Raw genomic sequence first — 24,985 nt, forward strand, 5'->3', positions numbered from 1 at the left:
AAAGACTGGGAATTATAAAGAAATGAACACACAGGTTTGATTCTACATTGCAAGATGAATCAAACCTGAGGCTACGTTTAGAAATAGAATAAGAATGACGGTCGTAATCATCGACGGAAGACGGGGTAAAAGGCGAATCTCAGCGAGAATGTACAGTGAAAATATACACGCAGAAACCGCGCTACAATGAAAGCTCTGAATTATAAATACGGCGACAGAAATACATTTACAATATATCAAAACCTAACCAGAGAGTACAAATACATGCCTCCCGCAAGTTTGCATTACCGAACTTATCTTAAACTGAAGTTAGGAGAGAAAATAGAAGTGCGTCTGCACTGTTTACTTACATAAATTAGTTACCGGAAGAATCCCTTCCAAATATGGTCACACGTCGTAATGACGACGGAAACAACTGGTTTTCCCCGATCTCTGGCATTACAATATGTCGGGGGTAACCCCCCAGAAATTGAAGTTTGATTAAAAAACAGTGAGAATAATCGTGTGGTTCTCTCTCGGAGCTCAGAATAGTCGAGTTGCTTCATTCGCGCGTTTATCTCTTCTGGCGGCCATTTCAAGTCAAATTTAAGCCATTTGAAACGAATCCATGGACTTGAGAAACATTGTTTACATTGGATACGTCGTATGCACGTTAACCATAGTAGCGCTTCGCAGAAAAGCCTTCTGCTGCGCGCTTATCATTATATACAAGATGGCTGCCACGGCGGTTGTTTCGATTAGCCTGCTATGATAAAAAGATGTTTATCTTGGAAACACCTTGTCTCCTATTGACTGGATGATGAGGAGACATACGTCGTACATTATAGAAAAGTGAGGTATAGGTGTTGTTCTTTTGAAGGAAGTTCCATTCCTACTTCTTTGGAGAAATAGTGAGGGAAGTTTTTTCCCTGAATGTGAACAGGACTTACATACATGTACATTGTATATACTATATATGCGTGTGTGCATGTGACACGAAAAGAACAACAGTAGTCACCATCGCCGAAATTCCGTTCCGCTCTAATGGCTTCGAAAACAATAACCGATCACTTTTCCGGGACCACAGAAACACCGAGATAATCTGGTGAAAAGTGTAAAGGAAAACAGCGTTCCCCACAGGAGGGATTAGGAAGTCCTGACCTGAAAATGACACGAAGAGAGGGAGATCATGTTGACAAGCACGTCGAATCGGGGGAACCAGAACGCGCCGAGAATGATGCTGGGTCTTCTGGGAAACAACTAGATACCGCCCCACAGGAGGGAGATACTGGCCTACTAATTATCGATGATCCTGTATTGGCATACATTGTATTTGGACAGCAAACGGGTACGAATGATAATGTATGGAAAGCAGTGGTTGGTTATTACTCCGCTAGTCAGATTCGTGTTGCGAAAAATAAATTATGGGGAGCGAAACCTAATCTGTGTGATATAATAGGTGACTTGCAAGTGCGCAAGTCATCTTCTGCGAGGCCGGAGGAGGAGGCGAATACTAGTGATATCATTGCCGCACTGAGAAAGCTTGACAAAGTGAATAAAATGCCGAGAATCGTGATTTCGGCAACTAGGCTTGCGGAGATTCCACGATCCCCACCTGAGGAACTGAACAATATATCGTTGGCTGATAGATTATATAGTTTAGAACACAAAATGATTCAGATACAAGAGATGGTAGAAAAGTGTTCACATGACATGAGAGAATTAAAAGCAAATGCCGATAACAAACCACACAAATCATATGCCGAAACATTGAAGCATAAAGGTACTGACACTGACGATGAGGAGAGTGGTGCGATGCGTAGGCCGACTGGGCCGACTGTTGAGCCGGCTCGGTGTGAATCGATATGGGGCGATACCCAGACTATACGTAATACCGAAAGCGGAGTCACTGGCCAGATGACTTTCAACAGTATATATAGTTCGAAATCAGGATCTATGAGTAGGGGGCGGGGTTCTAGAGGTGCGCGTGGCCACGGGCGCACTAATCCGCCTATGCCCCAAAACGTATTAAGATTGAGGGGAAGTTGCCGGTCCCTGAGTGAAACGAGTGCGGATGATTCTGATGAGGAATATCGAGTATCCAGTTATGAACAGAAAAAGTTGAAAAGGAGAGAGAAATCACGACAGAAGGTGATCACAGGCATATCAGCTGCGAATTGTGGTTTCAAAGGTGCTTCTGAACCCAACAGGGACTTGTTTATTTTTCGGCTTGACCCTTCGACCGAGAAAGAGGACCTTATGAAACATCTCGCTGATAACAAGATTGAAATCAGGGGATTACAGCTAGTGTCGCATGCCAATGCTAAATTTAGATCGTTCCGACTAACTGTAGCGAAGTTCGAATTCAGCAGATTATTTGATGACGCATTATGGCCTGAAGGCGTACGTGTAGAAAGTACAATGTCCCTCCCAAAAAGGAGGATGAAAACACCGAGGACAAATCATGATATATTTGTTTCCAAAGAGTAGTGATAGAACAATCACCAGTACCCAACTCTTTCTTGTTAGTTGTATGATTATGGGCTTGCTGAACTTTACGTCGTACAATAGCAATGGACTCGGATCAGGGCGAGTTGAACACATGTGTGAACTGAACGCATGCACTGACTCTTTATAACTGCAAGAACATTGGCAGTTTGAAGAACAATTACAAAAACTTAGAGGTGAATTGGGTATCAATATGAACATTCATGGTGTTACTGGTATGAACGTTGAGCAATTGCTGGTTGGCCGGCCGCACGGAGGCGTGGCGATTGCCTGGGACAAAAGAATGGACGCGGTTGTTACACCTATACAATGGGTTTCGAAACGTGTATGTGCTATTGAGGTTAAAAGTTTGAAATTAGAAAACAAAGTTATATATTGTTAAATGTGTACATGCCGACCGGTTCGGGAGGCCACCAGAACCTTATAGAATTTAACGGCGTTCTGCGATACCGATACCTAAAAATAATAGGAAGTCTTTATGTTCATCAGAGAATTATAGAGGTATTTCTCTGAGCAGCATTATTGGCAAGATTCTCGATAACATCCTATTAAAGAAGTACAATTCTATTTTATCTACATCTGACTCCCAGTTTGGTTTTAAGGCTGGGATGTCAACGGCTACATGCAGCACTGTTGTGAATGAGGTTATAGAATATTACAATAGCTGCAAAACTGCAGTCTACTGTGTTATGCTTGATGCAAGTCGGGTCTTCGATTGTATTCATTTCATTAAATTATTTAGGGTATTGATGAAGAAAGGCCTGTGCCCTTTAATTGCACGACTTCTGGCCAATTTATATACAAATCAGATCATGCAAGTACAGTGGGGTGAGGTTTTATCGATGGAATTCTCAGTTAGGAATGGTGTAAAACAAGGGGGTGTATTATCGCCAGTATTGTTCGGTATATATCTTGACGAACTTTTAGATAAATTGGGTAAATCTGGGGTTGGCTGCCACATTGGCAGCATGTTCTTTGGCGCCTTTTTCTATGCAGATGATGTCATCATTTTAGCGCCGTCATTAATCGGGCTTAGGAAAATGTTGAAGGTTGCAAGTGAGTTCTTGCTTGAGTATATGATTTCTTTCACTGCGTTGAAAAGTAAATTTCTTGTATTTGGGTGTAATGATCCTCCAATCGAGGTGGTTTTTCAAGGTAATGCAATCAGAGTATCCCAAGAGAAAATTAATTTAGGGATACTTCTGGGTCATGACGTACGACGTAGGCGGATACAACTATGTATAAATGATCTTTATAAACGCACAAACATTTTAATGTCTCAGTTTAGATTTGGGTTGGTGATAAAGCTTGGAACCAGTGAAACCTTGAAACCAGTGATAAACCTTGGAATCAGTCCTAAAAATGCATAAAAACATTAAATAATGCCATTTGAACCTAAGGTGGTTACGAATCAATATTTGGAGCTTATTTTTACATGATCAGATCGGAATTTGACGGTAGTTTAGAAATAAGTCGCATATCCGATTCAATAATCTATATTTTAGAACAACCCAGTCATACCTCGCCTCCAGTGTACATTACTGACCTCCCAAATATAGGCATGCACGTCACGACACGCCCACCACAAACCCATAATATGGACCAATCAGCGCTCCGCTTACTACGCCACCGCACGGGGCCTAATTGAACTACGGAGCGGTGTTATCATACAGGGTGATACAGAGAAGATTGACTACATCATGCAGTACCGGCTGGCACTTATCCGTAGAAACGTAGATGAAGGTTTATTACCGAAGGTTTTAGCCGGGTTTGGAGATGAAAAATGTGAATAAATTCCTTCGCTGTGAGCGATTTCGTACATATTCATGTACACATCGAGGGATGTAGATATATTTTCATGATGTAACCAGTTCTAAGCGGACACATTTTGTAGTGATTCCCTTGTGCATGTTTGTCATATCTACTGAGCTTTATCAGAGCATTATATATACAAATGATTCTTCTAATAAAAACAAAAACGTTTTATTTTAGTTTATGGAATACAAAACAATCACAAAAGCTTACTTTCGCTTTCATCGAAGAGCAATAATTAGATACATGCAAATGGCGGCCTGTCATGAATATAAGTTTATTTTTAAACGACAACAACACATTTCCAATGCATTCAATGATGACGTCATCCTCCACAAAAGGTTGATTCTTGAACTACTGGCAAATTGCCATAAATAAAGTCAGCTGGGACGAGATTGGCAGTTGGGAGGGTATAAATCGTGGAAGGAACGTGCCCGATTTCATGCGGAACTTGCACAGTGATTCCACGGTTTAGTACTGACTATTCCAAGGTTTATCACTGGTTACATGGTTTCACTGATTCCAAGCTTTATCAACTACCTTAGATTTGCCAACGACAGCACAAGATATAGACTATTTAAAACCTTCTGTATGTCCCTATATGGATACCAACTATTAGACATGTCAAAACCGTATATGGAAGACCTCTACATCGCATGGCGTAAATGCATCAGACAGGTATTGTGTCTCTCTTACCGTACACATAATGAGCTATTAACAGATATCGTTCAAGATTGCTGTATTCAAAAACAATTGGAAAAGAGAATGGTGAAATTCGTAAGTGGCTTGTTTGTTGTAAAAAAACAAGTACACTCGGAAATGTATCCAGTTGATAGTTGCAGGCAGCAGTTCACCACTAGGGAAAACGTTTACCTACATTATTCATAAATATAATTGGAATAGGTACAATTTGGCACTTTTAGGATATATGTTAGATGAGGTTTATAAATTGCCAGGTCAAACGAGGGTGGGATGTCAAATTAGGGAGCTTTTAGAAATAAGGGATTAGGGGAGCAACTTTTTGTCGTCTACTGAAATAAAAATACTTCTAGATTTTTTGTGTACAATGTAAGTGTGAATACTTTGATTGATTTTGCTATAAGACTTGTAATACTAGGAGAGGTCATTGTGTAGAAAGTTATGACGAGAAATTGGTTGTCCTTTTGTTGGCACCCGCACAAAATGTTCATGCACGTTCACAATCTTTCTGTACTTATAGTACGAATAAACATATACTGTAGTTTCATGAAAATAACACCACTTCGGGATATTCAAGGCCCTTCCTCTTCTCTCGAGTCTATTCACCAGAGGTAACCAATGAGTGACTTCGCTGGCCCTTGTGATGGCTCAGCCGAGCTGTCACGGTTACGCTAAACCACTTATTACCGCAGCCCTATTGATTCAAAGTGTTGTGGGCCTACTGGTCGATGAGTGCGCATGTGGAATGACGTAAATGGTAAGGCCACTCGCCGACCGTTTATACAGGTTGTCTCATAAAACTGAAGCACCTTTTAGATTGATCCAAACCCCCCAAAACAAAAAAAGTCCTTTTTGAAACTCTGAAGAAAAATCTACAAATGCTTTCATTAGTAAAGCAAAGTGATATTCAGGCAATGATAGTAGTCACGAAATTCCGAAGAAAAACGAGGAGCTCATCCTCTGTTTTTCTACAACCCTCTTTTTTTGATTTAGACTCCCTAGGCCTACGTGGGAGAAAACAGAATCGTAGTTTCTAGGATTTGTGGTTTTCTTGAGGAATTCTAGGGCCTCTTAGGCTTATAAATGAAGCCCCACTGAGGGTACCCACATTGCAAACAACCTGTGCGACAATGGATGCTGTAGAGCTGCTGAGAAAACGACGCCGGCGCTACACCGTGACAGAAAAACTTGCCTACCTGAGAGACCAGAAGGAGGCACTGGTGAACGGTACGGTGCGCAGTATGAGAGAGTTCGCCGCCCACTATAACATCCCCTGGGAGACGTTTAGAAGGTGGAATCTCGAGGACCTCGAGCAGAAGCAAGAAGAAGGGCATGGCCCGAAGAAGACGGTGATGGAGCCCCGTGATCCGTTATGGCCACAGGTTGAGGACCAGCTTTACCAATGGCTGCAGCAGATGAGAGAGCATCGCCTCGCAGTCTCCGTTCTCGACATTCAAGATAAGGCGTTGGTAGTGTGGCAAAGCTGGTGGAATGAGTTAGCCCAAGATGTCAGAGAAGGGATTCAGCATTGTCGCCCTCCGCTATGGGATTTCAACGCATCCATAGGCTGGGTGGAGTGCTTGATGAAGAGACGCCACGTGTCCCTACGGAAGGTGAACAAAAATACAACGACCGTCCCCGCTGATGCTGCTGCAAGGATCCAGACCTTCCGAGATGCGGTTACTGGGAGCATCGATCGTCTTGATATACAGATGCGGTTCTTCTTTAACATGGACCAAACCTTTGTCCTGTTTGATATGAGAACCATGTACACGGCCAACACCAAGGCCATAGACGTCTAATCATCCAGGTCCAATACTAAGTTGGGATGCACCGTCACCCTCTGCATCGCAGCCTCTGGAGCAAAGTTGCCGGCGCACATCACCTTCCCCAGAAGAGGTTTCGTCCGGGTGTTTGCAGCCCTCCAAGACAACCCACCAGCAGATGTAAAGATTACCCTATCGGAAACTGGTTGGAAGAGGGAGGAAACGGCGCACAACTGGTTAGATGAAGTCCTATCACCCTACGTCACCGACAACGAGACCGACCAGTTCCTGTTAAACGTCGATCATTATCAGGTCCACCGGACAGAGAACTTCCGGACGAGAGTCCGCGACATGAGAGGCAGCCTGGATTACGTACCTGCTGGTTGCACATCCCTCGTACAACCGTTAGACGTTGCAGTCATGAAGTCCTTCAAATGTCACGTACGGCGACAATGGAAATCGTGGAAGAAGGACCACACGGACGAAAGAGGAGACTGCCCTCACATCGGCCTGAGAGACGTGACCAACATCATCAGAGATGCCTGGGATGGTGTTGATGAGGACGTTATCGTCAACTGATTTGAAGCATCGTTTTGACCAAGGCCAATCGAAGCTGGACCACATGCTATCTTGGAGGAAGAAGAGGAGACTGCCGTGGATGGACCAGAGTTCGTGAATGTAGTCGAGGAGGACATTGTGATGGACTTGAATTGACTGTGGGTGTTGTGAATGATTGTGGGTACGATTCTGAAAGCTGGACAATCTGATAATGTGTATCTTTAGCTTTGAAAAAAAATTGAATCGGGATTTGCATCGTTCTTTTTTATTCCTTCACTGATCACTTCGGACAAGACTGTACATTCAGAGGGATGTTCGGTTTTGTCTCCAGATATGTGACAGACAACTTCTCATTCTTACCAATTTCGCACTGCAAAGTATCTTTGAAAGCCCGACTGAGCTGGTAAGGGATGATAAGACCCGAAGACATGCTCCATTACCTCCCTGAGCAGTGCCTCACTTTGAAAGGGCAGGTCAGTCCCTAAAACCAGCAGAAGCCAATATGTCAGTTGGACTTTTTTCATGGACACCCTGTACACTATCAGCCATTAGCACTGGGACACCCTTTACACTACCAATGACGATTAGTTGAAAATGTTCTGGGACACTCAGTACAATGGCCAAAGACCCGATCCCATTATCCCATTCATAGGAGACCTACGAATCGGTTTCAACAACCCAAACAATAAGGATTGGACTCGAAACTGAAGCATATTGGATATGAGGCCTGGACAACCCTCTCTGGAATCCCAGCCAATGATCGGCCTTCTCAACAGCTCTGTTCGCCACCCTATGAGTTAGGGGCGGCGACACCGGCTGTTAATGAAGTGGTGTTATTTTCATGAAACTACAGTATATATATTTGGTAGAATATTGCTAGATAAATTGGACTCGATCAGTTTTGAAAGAGGTAGATGATCCTCATGCATGCGTTCACTTTCGTGCTTTACCTATAGAGCACCGTGCACCAATATGGGTAGACCCCCATACGCTTTCCTTAGTTCAGATTCTGGAGCTGATACATCATAGACTGGAGGCTTGATCGACAATTAGTGTTACAGTGCAGCATGCGCACATACTTAGGATGCACAGTGTAAATCATAGAGGCTGTAAGTCAATGAAAACAATTCACATTTCGAACATTTGTGAGAAGTAAGTCTACAAATCTACGAATTTTCTACGTTAAAGACGTGAATTCGGTTCATTCGTGAAGAATGGTCTCACGTGGTGTGTTCACTGATATTCGCTCTCCAATATAGACAGGAAAATATTTAATCAAAATGTCCTTAAAGAACGAGGAATTTACATAAAGTGTGTGATATTGCAATCCCAGCGTACACTAGATTTTATTCGGAAGGTGATAGAACATTGCTAAGCAGGGAATGAATCGTGTACGTTTTCCAAAGTGGCACTGGTGACTGTAGTGCACAAGTGGTCGAAGTGACAAAAAACTCACAAATACCAGTAGTTCGCATCGTGTCAACACCGTACTCGCGTTAGAAAAAATTCCCATCGTTAATTTCTATTTGTTAACGGTTTGGTATAGGTTTCAACACTAAAAATAATGGCCTCTAATTTGATAAACATTATATCATATCATTATTATACTCGAATTTAAAACGACCATCTTTTACTACTATTCCTTGTTTGAAGAAGAAATACTAGGAAAACAATGCAAAAAATTACTTTTGCTAATATTCATTTCAGCACAATTATAGTGATGCCCAGTCACCAACAAGGATTACGTTAAAGGTAAAACAATGGCCAGTGACATGTTCCCATCAAGTATAATGTACCCATGCGAAGTGCATACACAGAGAACAGTGGGGATGCAATAAAATTGCAACTAATTAGGAAAAGCAAATAAACGCAGTGCATTATTTTAGTCTTACCAGATATCTGTCTTTAAGCCATATCCCTTTTTCTCGTCGTCCTCACCCCTTGTTGCCTCCGGTGACATGTACTGAACTGTTCCTATACCAGTTGTTGTTGCTCCATGGGTCAGGCGACTGGCTTCGAGCTTCCTCGAGATTCCGAAGTCCGCCAGTTTGATAATGGGGTTGTCGAGGCTCAAAAGGACGTTGGCGGCTGAGTAAAATGATAATTGTTATTGCGTTGCTGCAAACAGGTGTACATGTAAGTGCAGAAATGATTTAGGATAGAAGACAATTATTATTAAACCCAGCTCGTCAATGTTGTAAGACTGGCTATTACCCATCATGACTGTGATTAGAATGAGATCACAGAAATATAAAATTAGTATTTTTGACGATAACACAAAAATATCATATTATTCAGAAAAAAAAGATAGCTGCCTGTCATCTCAAGTTGTATATGTAAGAGATGGAGGGGCTGAAAGTATCTAAGATTCCTGATATAGGATTAATTGATAAACATCTAGCACGGTGACTATTGTATGTTTTACACAGCCCTAAATCAAGTAGGACGTGCCGAAAATGTCTGTATCAAAAAAATCTCGTCATAAGCCGGCATGCAATTTCAATCACTTGATCGTTTATAACCGCGCAACCCCATATATTATTGCTAACTTCAGATTGGTTTAAGGAATTGATACTGAACTTGAGGCATTGATTGTCTCACCAAAACCAACGCGGCTTCGTTGGTGCATAGTGCATTTACACTGTAAAGTACGGTTCATTCTAAACCCAGGTGTTTTGGAAGGCTTACTGGACTTTGCGCAATATTTCGCCAAAAAAGTATTCTACGCAACGGTCCCTAGGTGACTTTCCTATTCATAATACACAGCCTGTCCATCCTAGATCGTGGTTACATGGGGAGTAATCGTTGTAAAATTAGGCCAAACGCAAAGACAGTTTACCCGGGTACCACTATGTTTACGATGCGAACAAGCCGTGTAAGTCATTATCAGCATTTTTTTCATTGAACATTTGCGGGTACAGCGTCACAGGGAGCAGCATTGAACGGTAAACAGGTTCACATCATATTCAGACAACAGCTTGTAACGGCCATACAGGAAACGATTCGTATCAACAAAACTACAGGCCGTATCGTCTGTTTCATGTTTTTTTGCATTACGCCCCCTGGTGCCAAACAAAGAATAATTTTGAAACGAAATTTGGTGTGAATTTGTAAACAAAGTTTTAAGTCCAGACCTCAAGCGGTTATGGGTACACACTACATTTATTATCAAATTGCTAATGCATTAAAAAGTTGAATTGGTCAAGTTTAGCGCCCCATAGATTTTTACCTGACGTGCCGATGAAAATCAATTTCAGGCAGATAATACAGCCCGGGGTTAGATCTTCAAACCATAGAAATTTTGTTGTGGGCTGACCGTGATGATTACCAGATTGGGGGTCTGAAGTTTTGGGGGGTCATTTTCGACCATTTGTGACTGGTGAATCGACTTATCAGCCAATGAGGGGTTAATTTGGCCATTGGGACCACAAAACTTAGGCTCCTAAACTGAAACGTCGTCATCGTTTTCTTCTAGTGGAAAGGAAATTCATGATTTTGATTTTTAAAAACACGTATTCATAATGGAAAACACATCCATACTGGTGACTGACACCATGTATCGAACTTGACGTACCGGGGTAAAATATAATGGTCGCTCCTCCATTTCGCTCGTTTCGTTTCGTTGCGCAAAGTCCAGTAAGCCGTTTTGGAATATCGTTCTGATTACGCATAAATCAAGTACACCTATAGGGCGTGCCGAAAATATCCGTATCAAAAACGTCGTCATGAGCCGGCGTGCGATTTCAATCACTTGTTCACTGCACAGTTTTGACTAATGAGACGTTATAGGTGACATACTACGCGTTTATAACCAACCTCATATTATTGCTAACTTCGGAGTGCTTTAAGGAATTGATACCGAACTGGAGGCATTAGGTGTCTCACCAAAACCGCAAGGGTAGAGCTAAACTGTAGACCAAGACCGACGAGGCTTCGTTGGCGCCTAGTGCATTTACACTATAAAGTATGGTTCATTATAAATCCAGGTGTTTTAGAATATCATATCCTCATCGTTCCCAAATACCCACAAGTAACGTTGTTTAGTACTTAAAATGGTTACGGTCAAAGTGTACTATACGAGACGCATGGCCATCATTCTAGGCTGTCTGGTTTACTATATTACAATTATCAAAAATACATACAATAAAATAACTATAGAAAAATGTACTGTTTTCTGTTGTTGTAGTGAATTTTTTACAAGTAATACAATGCCCTTCCTGCCCCAAAGTAGGTCAAAGCAATTAAATGCATCAGCAAATTTTACGCTGGTTTCTGATTGGAACCCTGTTGAAGGCCCTTGCTTGTCGACATTTTCATTTGGCTGAACCCATGGCAAGCTGATCTGCGCGAGACTTTTAGGCAGGAAATGGGGGAGGGGATGGAGAAGGTTCATTTTATCATGCGGTGAAGACGTAAAAAAGTAGGCTAACGTGCTAAGGTGCAAAATCCTCTTTAAAGTATTAACTTGTGACTCATCTGTAAAACGTCGCTTAGCTATATTGATGAATTTATATCATGGCGTGACGTCTCATCATGTATCTGATCACGTTACTAGCTAAATCTGCGATAAAACGGTGATTGCGACGAGGTCGGGCCTCTGCAAAAAAGTTTTCCTTGAAATAATGTTACATTTCATTATATTTATGCGTTGTTTTATATTTATATCGTATTTATTTAGCTCATCAAGTTGATAAAGAATATTAGTAGCTGATTTTAACGTTTAACTAGTCTTTTTGAAAAAAGGTGTTTCGAATCAAGCTTAACTCTTTCAGCCCGCGGACTGTATACAGTAGGGCATGCTTGATCTAAAAGCCGTGGACCGTATATACACGTTCGCAGTTTAAAACTCCCGCTGTAATTTTTGCGTCACCAGCAGGCTAGCTAGCGGGGCTTCGGGAAAGAACTGCCAGATCGCTTTTGCTCCGATTCCAATCATTTGTAGTTTCGTCAGTTGATCGTAGATGGCACTCTGAGCTGTGATCTATCGTCTGCGCTGAGAACTCCGATTTAAGAATGGGGTAAAATCAAATCAAATCAAATCACATCACTGCTGTAGGTAAAGTTACATTTTATTCGTGTATCTATATTGGCCCTTACAGACAGTTCTGGTGTATCAGTAATGCATCTTAGTGGATTTTGGAACTTTCACCAAATTTTGTTTGTGTACATATGTTCTTGCCTATTCTTCGGAAAATTTTGAAGGACAAAAAGGCTGATATTTCTTGTGGGTTACTAAAATTTCTGTGTGATTGACTTTATGGATATGTTTATGTTCATAAAAAGAAGAATGAAGGAGCTACACAGGGACATCAAGTTTGCTGATATGGGCAGAAAGAAAGAAAAAAAGCATTCATGCTTTTTTTCTTTCTTAAAACCGTCTTTTTCAGTAAAAACGCTACGGTTTTCAGATTAACGCGTGTAAAAAGGGATACGACTGCGAGTTAAAAGAAATAGTTTAGGCGCTAATGACGTCACCGATGGCGGATTTGCACTGAAGTTAAAGTCGATTCTTGTAGAGAATCGACTCAAAGTTGCGAGTAGACATCGGCACAAACAGATTGAATAAATCATTTTCATTAACTTTTCATTTAATTTTTTTTCAATGCTCGATGCCTTTTTCTGGCGAATATACTGGTAGTAGCTGCAATCCATGAATTTGATTATGTTCGAATCATTTATAAGATTAACTGCAGGGGTACGCATTTAAAGATTAGCACTTGTAAAACCTTTGAACTCCATATGTCATGTTCACGGATTAAGACATTTAAAGAGATGTTAACGATATTGACCGATCTGATTTTTATATTATCAACCTGATCATGTTTTGGCCTACTTACGTTTGATATCCCGATGGGCTATGTGCTTCTCATGGAGGAACTTAACGCCACAGAGTATCTGATGCGTGTAGTTCCTTAGGTTATCTTCAGGAAGAGGTGTTTTTTTAATCTTCCCTGCCAAAGATCCCTATCAAACAATCAATCAATCGTTAAGTATATGGTAGTTGCTAAATTCATCCGCAACGTGTTTTGATATTTTGAAGATCATTATTTTGTAAAACACATCACACCAGGCTGACTATTGCCTTCAAATTAATGAGCTACCCAGACTCGTATGTCGGTTCGGGAATGTGGCACTTTTCAAAACGGACCAGAGACTGACTATATATTGGGCACGCAACTAATTCAATTGTTTGCAGTAATTGGATCTTACCCCGGTCATATATTCCATTCCAATGTAAAACTTGCCGGAATCCACATCAATATGCTCAAAGAAATACCGAACGATATTCGGATGGTCGAATCGACTGAGCTCGCGCATTATTCTCACCTCAACCTCAAAGTCTTTATCTTCCTGCAAAATGAAATTTGTTTATAACAATTATTAACTAACGATTTCTGTCACAGAAACATGCGACCATGACCACATGTGGCAAAATCAACTTTTGTGAGCTCTCGGTTGCCATCATAGGTCAACCTCTCCATCCGGGAACTACTTGATTAGCAATTAAAATTTGTTGCACCGCAGACCCTAGTAATACCCTTACAGGCGCAGGTGGCAGAGCGTCGGTCTTATGATCAAGAGGTTGTGGGTTTGATTCCCGGCTGAGTCGCCACATAGAAACTTCCTACTGGTCAAGTTCGATTGAGCGTTATATAGTGGCTTCTTTTTGAAACCCATAATATTGCAAATGTAAACAATTTCATAATAGACATACAGTTCGCTAAATCCTTTTCCTATTTTGAAATATCAACTCTAAAGCGTCCTGCAACCGGGCGGTTTTCATTGCTGCGACCTGCGATCACAATAGAATGCGAGAAAAATCTCTGCGATGGTAAAGAATCGGTTTTAGCTGCGCCCTGCAATGATCAAGTCACACGTCAGCAATCACCGGTTTTACCCCGAGAAGAGAGGTATTTGTATCGTTAATCGTAGTCATAATTGCAAACCGTTGCGATGAAAATCATTTGTTTGCAGGGTGGTGGCGAGACGAGGTCGAGTGCCTTGCGATATTGCTGAGCTCGCACTGTAACGGAAGCATCATGACGCAAGAACGTGTGAAAACTAGATGTAGTGAAATGGGACAGCGTCATGTGCACTGCCTGTTCTCGATAGACTGTTCTGTATTCCTTGTTCTAACGGATTCGACTGTTTGCAGCACAGAAACTCAACAGTAAACTTCATTACTGCCGGTGTAACAGCCTTAAATTTCCTTAAGGAAGATGTTTTCTTCGCTATTTATATGGTGATATATTAAGGAAGGAAGGGTTATATGAAGACGTATGATATTCATGATGACGAAGTTGCAAGCAGTAGAAAAGGATATATGGGACCACCATAAAATGTTGACGTTTTTATGGGATGACAGGTCAATCATTTTTGGCGTGGCCACCGATTTTTTTGCACGGAAAATTACCGATTTTTTAGGCTCGGGCACCGGCGTTTTTGGACCCTCAAAACCGACACTTTAGTCGCTCCGTCATTTTAGACGTGCGACAACCATTCTATACTGTAACCTGTTGCCCATCTGGCGGTAAAGTCGGCTCGATGGCTCAAGCATATTTTGTTATTCCTGTTATCAGTATGAACCTTATTGGCAGTATTTTATGCCCCTTATTGTAATTTAGTATTCGGTTGAATTGGAACAAGATAAGTTTATTGATAAAATTGTGTTAATCATGTTAATTTGTGTCCAGTGTTGGTGTAGGATCCTTAGAAGCAATGCATATAAAACTTGTTTCGTTTAACGATAGAAGTTTGCAATGAGTAGTGGGACAAACAACGTATATGAGGTGAAAATCGGCAGCCGCAGCAACCTGTGATAATTTCGTTTGAAGGATGGCCACGTTAAATGTGTGCACTATATCACAATCTGCACTTTGAAATCACCTTTTAGAGTGAACCAACAACTTTTATCAATGATTATATACACGTATTAACCCATAAAATGGAACAAATCTTCTTGTAACAACGCTTGAAATCACCCGCCAGGTATTTTTTTTCGGAAACGTCTCGAATTTCCGGCCAGCAGGCTTCGCACGCATTCCTTATTGACCAATCAGCGTCTATCGCAGATCGAAAGTAGTACTTAAGAAATCAATGCGTGGTCTCACTGCCCAGTAGCGCAATCGGAATGTAGTTAATCTGATATCATGATTTAAAGCTGTTCCTGCCGAATTTTCTAATGAACTTTGTCGGAGCCAGATATGCACAGCAGCTTGAACCTGGGCATCCAATTAAGCCCTGTCACGCCCTGGCAGACGGTGAAATTAGGACAAAACTACCCCCAATACTTCAGAACCCCCCTCCCCCTCCCCCCCCCAATTACTGAAATGTTAATGGTCTTCACCTGCCATAATTCTTTCGATTATATGCCCTGGGACCTTACAGATATTAGGTTCGAATGAGATATTTGAAAAAAAGTTATGTCGGTTGATATCGAAGGGAAAATGGCTTAAAATAAATAAGACAGTGGTGTGTAGTCAGCACTCCAGTAAAATTTTCAACTCACGACATATCGCGCGATGTTGTTCAAACGTGGTCAATGTGACATCGAGATCCAAAGGCTTTGTTCAATTCTGATATGAACGATGGCGCAAGGCTCGCCTGTGTTTCTGCCATTATTGTTTACATGAGTAAAAGCTCCAGCCTCGCCCCAAGACATTGCGCCTCCGCCAATTCCTGACGCAAGGTCGGATTGTTGCTACGTTTGACTGGAGCGATGGTCGACCACCCAAATATCGCGAGATCTCGCAGAGAGGCGCATGGTTTTACCAGGCTGGAAAAGCTCATTTCGTCGCGGGAACTTTGTTAATTATGTAAAATTATGTAAATATCTAATTTAATTACAATGTATTTCTGCTTTTCTCGATAATAAACTAAATATGAAAAATTCAAATCTATTGATGAAACATGGGAATCGAAACGAAAACCAGGGCCAATGTAGTAAAAACTGAGGTCAGTTGTTGTCGCAGTCAAAATACATTTAGTCCCTCTGGTGGACTACGATGGTCCCTATTGTATGGTACACTTCGGGACACTTAACAGGAAAAAAATCAACTGAGTGCAAAATGTGCTGAACACAACAGATGATTATTTTATTGATGCATTTGCAGAAGAAATTGGGACAGTGTTTCTCCCATACCTAGATATATCTGTCAGGTGTGGGGAAATAAAGGTTTTAGTGGAGCAATAAGTTCCTACGGGGCTAAACAGGACAGTATGGGACAATACGGAGCAGGCTATAATATAACTGTTATTTTAACGGTAATGCGAGCTGCTAAACAATTCGTTATGAGACATGTATATGCCTCTTAGCGTGCTTTTATTTTCATGACTGACACTGCAAAGCCGCAATTAATCATAAAAAAGGATATTTTAACCTATCATGATCTCCATGAGTAGGGCAATACGGGATGCCTCCAGCCCCTCCCCCCAAAAAAATATTTTTTGGTCAGAACACGAGGTATAAAGCCCTCAATTTTCAAATGAAATTAATGGAAAGTCACCCAACAGTTAAACAACTTGTAGAAGGCAGGTTCCTTGCACAGTCCACCCTTTACATGACCTACTAAGGTTGTCCCCGAGGATACCCCAAAGATTCCACCCAAGAGCTTTTTCCATACTTCTGGTTGTCTGCTTAACCCCTAAGAGGTTTTATTTTACCCTTCCTTGCATAATTAATCGGAAAAATAAATAAGTGTCATGAGAGTTGGTTCCGCGGATAGTTATGTGTATTTGTTATATAGGATTCAATATGGAGATATTATCATTATTGACTAAAAATTATTCCAGGGTGAAAATATAACTAATACCGATCACCACTTCTTTTCAAATCTCGAAAATAGTGAGAAATCTTCGTCACGTGCCACCATACTCGTATGAAGCTAACTACATGGCCCCAGTAAACAATCTAGCCTACCTTACCAAATCAAAGTAACAGTTACAGTTTTAGCAGGTTATCTATCAATCTGCAGGGCTGCTTACCCTAAAAAAATTTTATGTGTAAGATTTCCAAAAAATGTGTGTATTTTCCCTAAAAATTGTGTAGACATAAGGAATTTTATGTGTAAGATTACTAACAAAATGTGTAGAAATAAACAACAACGTAATGTACTAATTTCAGCAGTTTATTATCAAAATTTAATCCTTGTACATCACTACAATAAGCAGATCATAGTTTTGAGATTCATGTAAAATCAAGGAGGAATCATCCCCACGGAAAACATTTGAAACCAAGAAGCATGTTTATGTAATGTACATGTCAATGCATGTAGGCCTACATAGCACACGCCACAGGGTCACTGACATACGCTCATGCGTTCAACATGGTGCCATTCAAGCCAAGAATTTTCAAATATCATGCTGTAAAAAAAGAATCTTGACTGATATTCGCTTCTGCACATAATATGCACTTGACCTGGGGTGTTATGGATGGCATAATTCCGTTTAGAAATCAGGAAATCCAGATTATCGGTGACTGCGTACCTGTCACATTGCTGCGAATACCGCGCTCGGCGATAATGGCGGACTCGGGATTGTTCGGCGGTCAGTCGGTGAAGTTCGGAGCGCGCCAAATGAGGCTGAGTACATGGAGTAACCATGGAGAAAGCACGCGGGCACAGGAAACTCCGGCAGGTCGGCAATACTTGTAAGGGTCGGATGGAGGGGGCTGAATTAAAAGAGTGGGGGCACGGGGTGGGTTACGTACAAATCACAAAAAAAACGCATAGAACACACTTTATAGAAACGTATTCTGACATTTATTTAGCGTATTTTGAGGAAAAATAATTACGTACAAACTTGGAGAAAAAACGTAGAGCGTAGAAACCAATTCTGTCTACGTATAAAATACGCAAATTACGTACAAGTACGAAGCCCTGAATCTGTCATAATAGCATTATGCTATAATTATAAACGCTCGGTCTCAGCAAGGTAAAAATTCGGACACCCATTAATTTTCCTATCATGCTAAAATCGCCTCGAAAATGTTTGCATGTTTAATGTTTGTAATATACTACTAGTAATAGATGAAACAAGGCCAGCCTGTTAGCAGAAATAAAATCACGATTGAGCTGTATTATGTCCTCACCCTGGACAATCAGCTCACTATATAGCCGAGAATCTTATCTTGATATTTAGTTCTGGTTCTGGTTGATTAATTCGCAGTCCTCCAGAGGGGAGTTTAACCCAACTAATTCAAGCCCTGGGAGAATGGCTATATCACATATAAAGAGAAAACAGCCAACAAGTTCGCTCCTGTAGAATGGACAGTAAGACATGCAATTTATTTTGAAGTAAATAATTCGGCGAGATACTCGGTAATGCACGCATAAAATCAAAGCACATTTTTAGCTCACCTCTTAGCAGAGGTGAGCTTATCCCATACCGTGGCGTCCGTCGTCCGTCGTCGTCGTCGTCGTCGTCGTCGTCGTCGTCGTCGTCGTCGTCGTCGTCGTCGTCCGTCGTCGTCCGTCGTCCGTTAGCAGGGCACGTTTCGTAACTGTTAGAGCTATTGAGTTGAAACTTGGTACACATGTACCCTTATGTAATGACACCTTGGAGACCAAGTTTCGGTCCGATTCGTTTCATGGTTTGGCCACCAGGGGGCCAAACGTTAAAAGTGAAAATATGCAATATCTCCCTTAATAGTAGTGGGGAAATTTTGAAAAAAATATGGTAGGTACTTCTAGCAAAGGTGCATCATATATCCTCCGGGTTTTTGATTTGACCTCCTTTTCAAGGTCACAGAGGTCAAATGGTGTAAATTGGCCGTTCGGATGTAACGATGGCACGTTTCTAAACTGCAATGACTATTCATACCAAATTTGGTACACATTTACCTCTTAGTCAGGTGATCTCAGGGACTGAAGTTTGGTCCAATATGATTCACCACTTGACCACCAGGGGGCAAAATCCAAAAACCTTAAAAATGTGATTATTCCTTAACTTCTTGCCCGATTGCCACCAATTTGATATCATGGGTACATCTAACCACCATACAGTATATGTCACACAGGTTTTTAATTTGACCTTCTTGTCAAGGTCACAGAGGTCAAATGGCGTAAATTCGCCGTCAGGCCGTAACTATGGCACGTTTCTTAACTGCAATGACTATTGATCACAAATTAAGTACACATGTACCCCTTGGTCAGGTGATCTCAGGTATCGAAGTTTGGTGCGATCTGATTTGCCGTTTGGCCTCCAGGGAGGGGGCCAAATCCTAAATTCTTCAAAATGCCATTATTCCTAGTAATGACTTGCCCGATTGGCACCAATTTTATATCATAGGTAAATCTAATTCTAACAACCATTCGATGTGTCACCCGGGTCTTCTTTGATTTGACCTACTTTGCAAGGTCACAGAGGTCGAATGTACTGTAAATTGGCCATTTTGGGGAAATTGTAATTGCTTGGACCTACATCAAACCTAACACTACATGACACAATACAATGCTCTTTATCCATCTTTCCTCCACATGAGGTGAGCACAATGGCCCTGGCCATTTCATTGAATCTGTTCGCTATATCCACATGACCAACAGGTGGAGCATTTTTCGCTGCATGTGATGCAAATCATACTTGGAGAGCGTGATTACCAGATGGACACAATTATATTTCGTTGAAAAACTCCAACAACACAGTTTTTCAAACTTTACTGAGTAACCTTTTTCTCTCCCAAGCCAGGCCAGCTCAGCTAGCTGGAAAGCTTGCCTGATTCTCGGCCATCTGGCAAGTCTTCACATAATTGCCTCGGTGCGCCGTTTTCGACCCATGTATACAGTGACGGATTGATATATGTTTCTGAGATGCATGACCCTCATACCTCGACGCAAGGACCCAACGCGCCGCGTAGCGGCAAAATAGCGAAGATGGCGAAACATTTATAACGGGTCACCGTGATCTCATTATGGACTTATAGCGCGATTATGGGGTTGTAAATATTTTGCTGTATATTGTCACGAGGAAAGAAAAGCGCGCGACTTAACGCCGACCTATTTATGTAAAGTGATAATTAGATGGTATATAGTTCAGGAAATGTTGATTAATAATCATTCCATGTCGTCTTTTGAGAGCATTTTTAATTGTAAAAAATATATGCCTACGTCACAGAGTGTCTGCATGATCATTTTTATCACAGTAGTCTCGCGCAGCCAGAAGTTCTTTACTTATTAGCCTGGCGCATGCCAGACTTTCTTTGTACGAGACGTTTTCAAGCACGATGTATGTGGGCAGAAGCAACACTGCGCAAGATTACCTCGAGCAGGGGCTAATAATAGATTATGCTAATGAGCATACCTTCCTCATTGAGTTTTCCCAGAATGGTCCATATCGCCCGAAGCTCGGGACGGCATGGTTGTCTGTTGACTGTGCTTTAAGAGAGACTGGCACCATGCCTAGTCTCAGCACAGTCAACAGACACCCTATACCCCCTCACACTTAGAAACCACAAATGCCCACCCCTTCCTGCTACCTTAATACTTCTGGATCATGATCAGATAATAAAAAAAGCTTAGAGTGTCTGTTTCTGGACATTTTATCACAAGAACATAGCACTTACACGTGAACGTGAAGTTATCGACTGTTTTCTCTCATTTTGGGGGAAAGGCTAATTACACCATATTGATATTCTCTTTTTAGGAATGACCATTTTAGAGGTGACACCGGCATTAATGAAATCTGCAAAACGACATTGTATTTTGTTATGTCAGTCTAAAGTAAGCCTTGAAATAATCACAAGATCTTTAAGATCTTGAATCTCCTCGGTTTGTTCCATTGTACATGTTGAATTGGATGCAGCCAGTACTTCCTTGGCCGTTTCGGCTGAACATGGCCAACATTTCTCAATCGTCTTCTTTTTTCCTCAGTTTCGATCTTGCCCATGGCTCGCTGTTCTCTCTACTCGGCTTGTTAGAACTAACATTGTCGGAGTATTTTTATTTCAGTTACAATTCAGCCAAAGTTACAGGGAAGTAATTTAGGTGAACTCGTGGTCATGGTCGTTGGTCCATGCATCGCATTGATCAGTGAAAAGCTACCCTTAATAAAATGTCTAAGCCATAACGCGAGCCTTTTCTGAATCGTATTTAGTTTAAAATTACCTAGCTTTTCTATTGGGAGAAGCAATGGCCGTGATGGCAGATGAGTTATGTGTGCAAACCTCCAAAGTTCAACTCAAAGGGTCTAGCTTGCCCTACCAAAACTGTTTTGTAAATTCGTTATCAAAAACATTACAACGATTCGGTAGCGCATTAAAGAAGCCGCTTCCAGGATGTTCATGAAGTGGAAGAAAGTTACAAGCGACTTTACTCAAAGTAGGTCAATGCAAAGTAAAATGTAGAGGTCAATTCGAAATACGAATGTATGTTTCTCTTTTTAACGACAGAATACACTTGCACTCCCTTTACACTTAATCCTAATCGCACTATGGCTCAAAGTGATTATCTGACGTTGAACTAACCTTGGTTGTTTCATTTGGTTGGAAAGTTATTTCCTTGACCGCGATCTGTTCCTCCTCCATGTTATGTTGGTACAAGTGAACTGTGCCGAAACCACCTCTACCGAGGACATCCTTATTTCTCTTTTGATAATCCGAAAAGCTTCGCTTCTCCTTTGTGTCTGTAATAAATATCATAAAAGTCATGTCAAGTTTAAACAAGAGGCCCAAGGGCCTGGCGCTCAGCTGGATGACCTAATATTAGGACTGAGGGTGTAAAGTAGTAAATATCAGCTTTATACTACTGTTTGAAGGTCAAGAGAACACGTTATACCACTAGGATTTCCAATGCAGAGCTGCCAGCTGGATGAAATATGATTGAACTAATCAGCCATGGTATGTAAATATTACAGGAGGCAACGGAAGATATCCCTAGTTCAGTATGTTGTATCGGTAGCTTTACAGAAAAGAAGTGTCAGAGAGGATGAGACTTCTCCATGGACAACTGTGGTATGTCCAGGCTGGGTTGTACAGCACAAGGATACAAAATGCTCTCTGTAATTGAGAGGTATCCTGATTTAACAGAGGTCAAAATAAATAGAAATGACCAGTTTGGGACTAACACCACTGTCTTTTTTTTGATAAGGTAGAGATTACAGGAGTCAACAAAATTAATTTTATTGAGAGAAATTGACCTGTCCTGCAGGTGATTGGATTTACAATACAAAGGGTCGTTTTCATATTTGAAAATCCCTTCATAATCAAGGGCTACCTCTGACTAAAACAGCACCCATAAACAATAGACCACCAATTCGACCCCAGCTCCTAACTGCGGGAAAACCCAAGTCCAGCAACCAAAAGTAACAAAAAAATACATTTTTGTTTACATTTGAACTGCACACTTGCGTTTGTTTACAATTTCCCGCGAAATCTCGAAAATCAGGTGACCTGCAATCGTTGATTGAAAATATCATTCATCTGGGTTCAGCAGGTCAGCAGGTATACCGGCTGTTCCAATCATCCCCCTACAGCCAGCTGTTCAAAAGGTAATGTAATTCACCCCACAGGGAGTGCAGGTAATTGAGTAAGCCCCTGCATAACTTAACAGCAATGGCTAGGCTTATGTGAGTGGTAAGGAGAATTGACAGTGTCCGATTAAAAATCCCTCATTTCTGCTCCGCTGAAGTAAATTTTTGAATAAAACCAAGACGTTGCATCAGGGTAAGGTGTCACCACCATTCATGCAAAATTTCAAGGCGATCCAACGCCTCTAAGTGTGACTTTATTCGTCCCCCTTCTAATATTATTTATTAGAAAGATTTAGACCAGCGATGACGTCATTTCTGGTGATTCCCTACGTTGTCCAATGAACGCTTTTTAAAGTGTGCCATTTGGCATGCATTAGCATGCAATGTATTTTATCAGCGCTGACAATTGCCGAACAGAATGCCGTAGCTCCGTCAATTTGCAATCAATTTTTATGGGAGTAACATTAATGTGTTGCTTAAAACGTCTACTTTTTAGCTCACCTCTTAGCAGAGGTGAGCTTATCCCATACCGTGGCGTCCGTCGTCCGTCGTCGTCGTCGTCGTCGTCGTCGTCGTCGTCGTCCGTCGTCGTCCGTCGTCCGTTAGCAGGGCACGTTTCGTAACTGTTAGAGCTATTGAGTTGAAACTTGGTACACATGTACCCTTATATAATGACACCTTGGAGACCAAGTTTCGGTCCGATTCGTTTCATGGTTTGGCCACCAGGGGGCCAAACGTTAAAAGTGAAAACATGCAATATCTCCCTTAATAATAGTCGGGAAATTTTGAAAAAAATATGGTAGGTACTTCTAGCAAAGGTGCATCATATATCCTCCGGGTTTTTGATTTGACCTCCTTTTCAAGGTCACAGAGGTCAAATGGTGTAAATTGGCCGTTAGGATGTAACGATGGCACGTTTCTAAACTGCAATGACTATTGATACCAAATTTGGTACACATTTACCCCTTAGTCAGGTGATCTCAGGGACCGAAGTTTGGTCCAATATGATTCACCACTTGACCACCAGGGGGCAAAATCCAAAAACCTTAAAAATGTGATTATTCCTTAACTTCTTGCCCGATTGCCACCAAATTGATATCATGGGTACATCTAACCACCATACAGTATATGTCACACAGGTTTTTAATTTGACCTTCTTGTCAAGGTCACAGAGGTCAAATGGCGTAAATTCGCCGTCAGGCCGTAACTATGGCACGTTTCTTAACTGCAATGACTATTGATCACAAATTAAGTACACATGTACCCCTTGGTCAGGTGATCTTAGGTACCGAAGTTTGGTGCGATCTGATTTGCCATTTGGCCTCCAGGGAGGGGGCCAAATCCTAAATTCTTCAAAATGCCATTAATATTCCTAGTAATGACTTGCCCGATTGGCACCAATTTTATATCATAGGTACATCTAATTCTAACAACCATTCAATGAGTCACCCGGGTCTTCTTTGATTTGACCTACTTTTCAAGGTCACAGAGGTCGAATGTACTGTAAATTGGCCATTTTGGGGAAATTGTAATTGCTTGGACCTACATCAAACCTAACACTACATGACACAATACCATGCTCTTTATCCATCTTTCCACCACATGAGGTGAGCACAATGGCCCTGGCCATTTCATTACTCATGTAAGAATCGTAGTACTAAAAACTAATATGCAAACAGAATCATGCCGATTCACTTCACATACTGTGGGAATTCTCCACTTCAAAATACATCGCGAACAGAGCGTGCACTTCCGATATCGTTTTCACAGAATTGTGGCCAAATTTCAAGAACTAATTTCTGAAAGTATTCCCTTAAGACCTTATTACTACCCACTGAAAGGAACTAGTGATAATATCGCCTACTTGACTACTTTTTAGCAGAAAATTGGTTACTTGTTCCATCTTTACACTGGTCACAGTGGGTATGCTGAAATATAGCCTGGTTCCCTGGCCAATTCAATGCGCAGAATACAACTGCGCAACTATACGTCATAACCCGGGCTTTTGAATCGTCAAAAATCGGTCAAATGTGCCTGTAGCGCCAACTGGCGGTGAAAACTAAACTAATTCCATTACAAGTCAAAATGAAAAATTATTAAAAAATATTCGGCCAGATTTGAAAACAATATTTCCTCTGTGGCCCGAGGTATAAAGGAAAGAAGTTTAAACTTCCCGATGACCTCATTCGCCGAATGTAGGT

The 24,985-nt window shown here is 41.4% G+C and overlaps 2 protein-coding genes across 13 annotated transcripts in view; one reads left to right on the forward strand and one right to left on the reverse strand.

Annotated features, from left to right (window-relative positions):
* The window catches only part of LOC135498617 (uncharacterized), a 138,978-nt gene that overhangs the window by 58,497 nt on the left and 55,496 nt on the right, over positions 1-24,985 (forward strand). The gene's annotated exons all lie outside the window — the stretch shown is intronic.
* LOC135499226 (uncharacterized) overlaps positions 1-24,985 on the reverse strand; it is a 64,303-nt gene that overhangs the window by 13,575 nt on the left and 25,743 nt on the right. Inside the window, exons 7-10 of the mRNA XM_064789887.1 lie at positions 21,781-21,938; positions 13,533-13,673; positions 13,160-13,286; positions 9,215-9,410 (exon numbers count right to left, since the gene is read on the reverse strand). Of these exons, the coding sequence (XP_064645957.1) occupies positions 9,215-9,410; positions 13,160-13,286; positions 13,533-13,673; positions 21,781-21,938 (622 nt within the window). The remainder of the gene's footprint in view (positions 1-9,214; positions 9,411-13,159; positions 13,287-13,532; positions 13,674-21,780; positions 21,939-24,985) is intronic.

Source organism: Lineus longissimus, chromosome 14, assembly GCF_910592395.1.
Source record: "Lineus longissimus chromosome 14, tnLinLong1.2, whole genome shotgun sequence".
In the NCBI taxonomy this organism is placed as follows: domain Eukaryota; kingdom Metazoa; phylum Nemertea; class Pilidiophora; order Heteronemertea; family Lineidae; genus Lineus; species Lineus longissimus.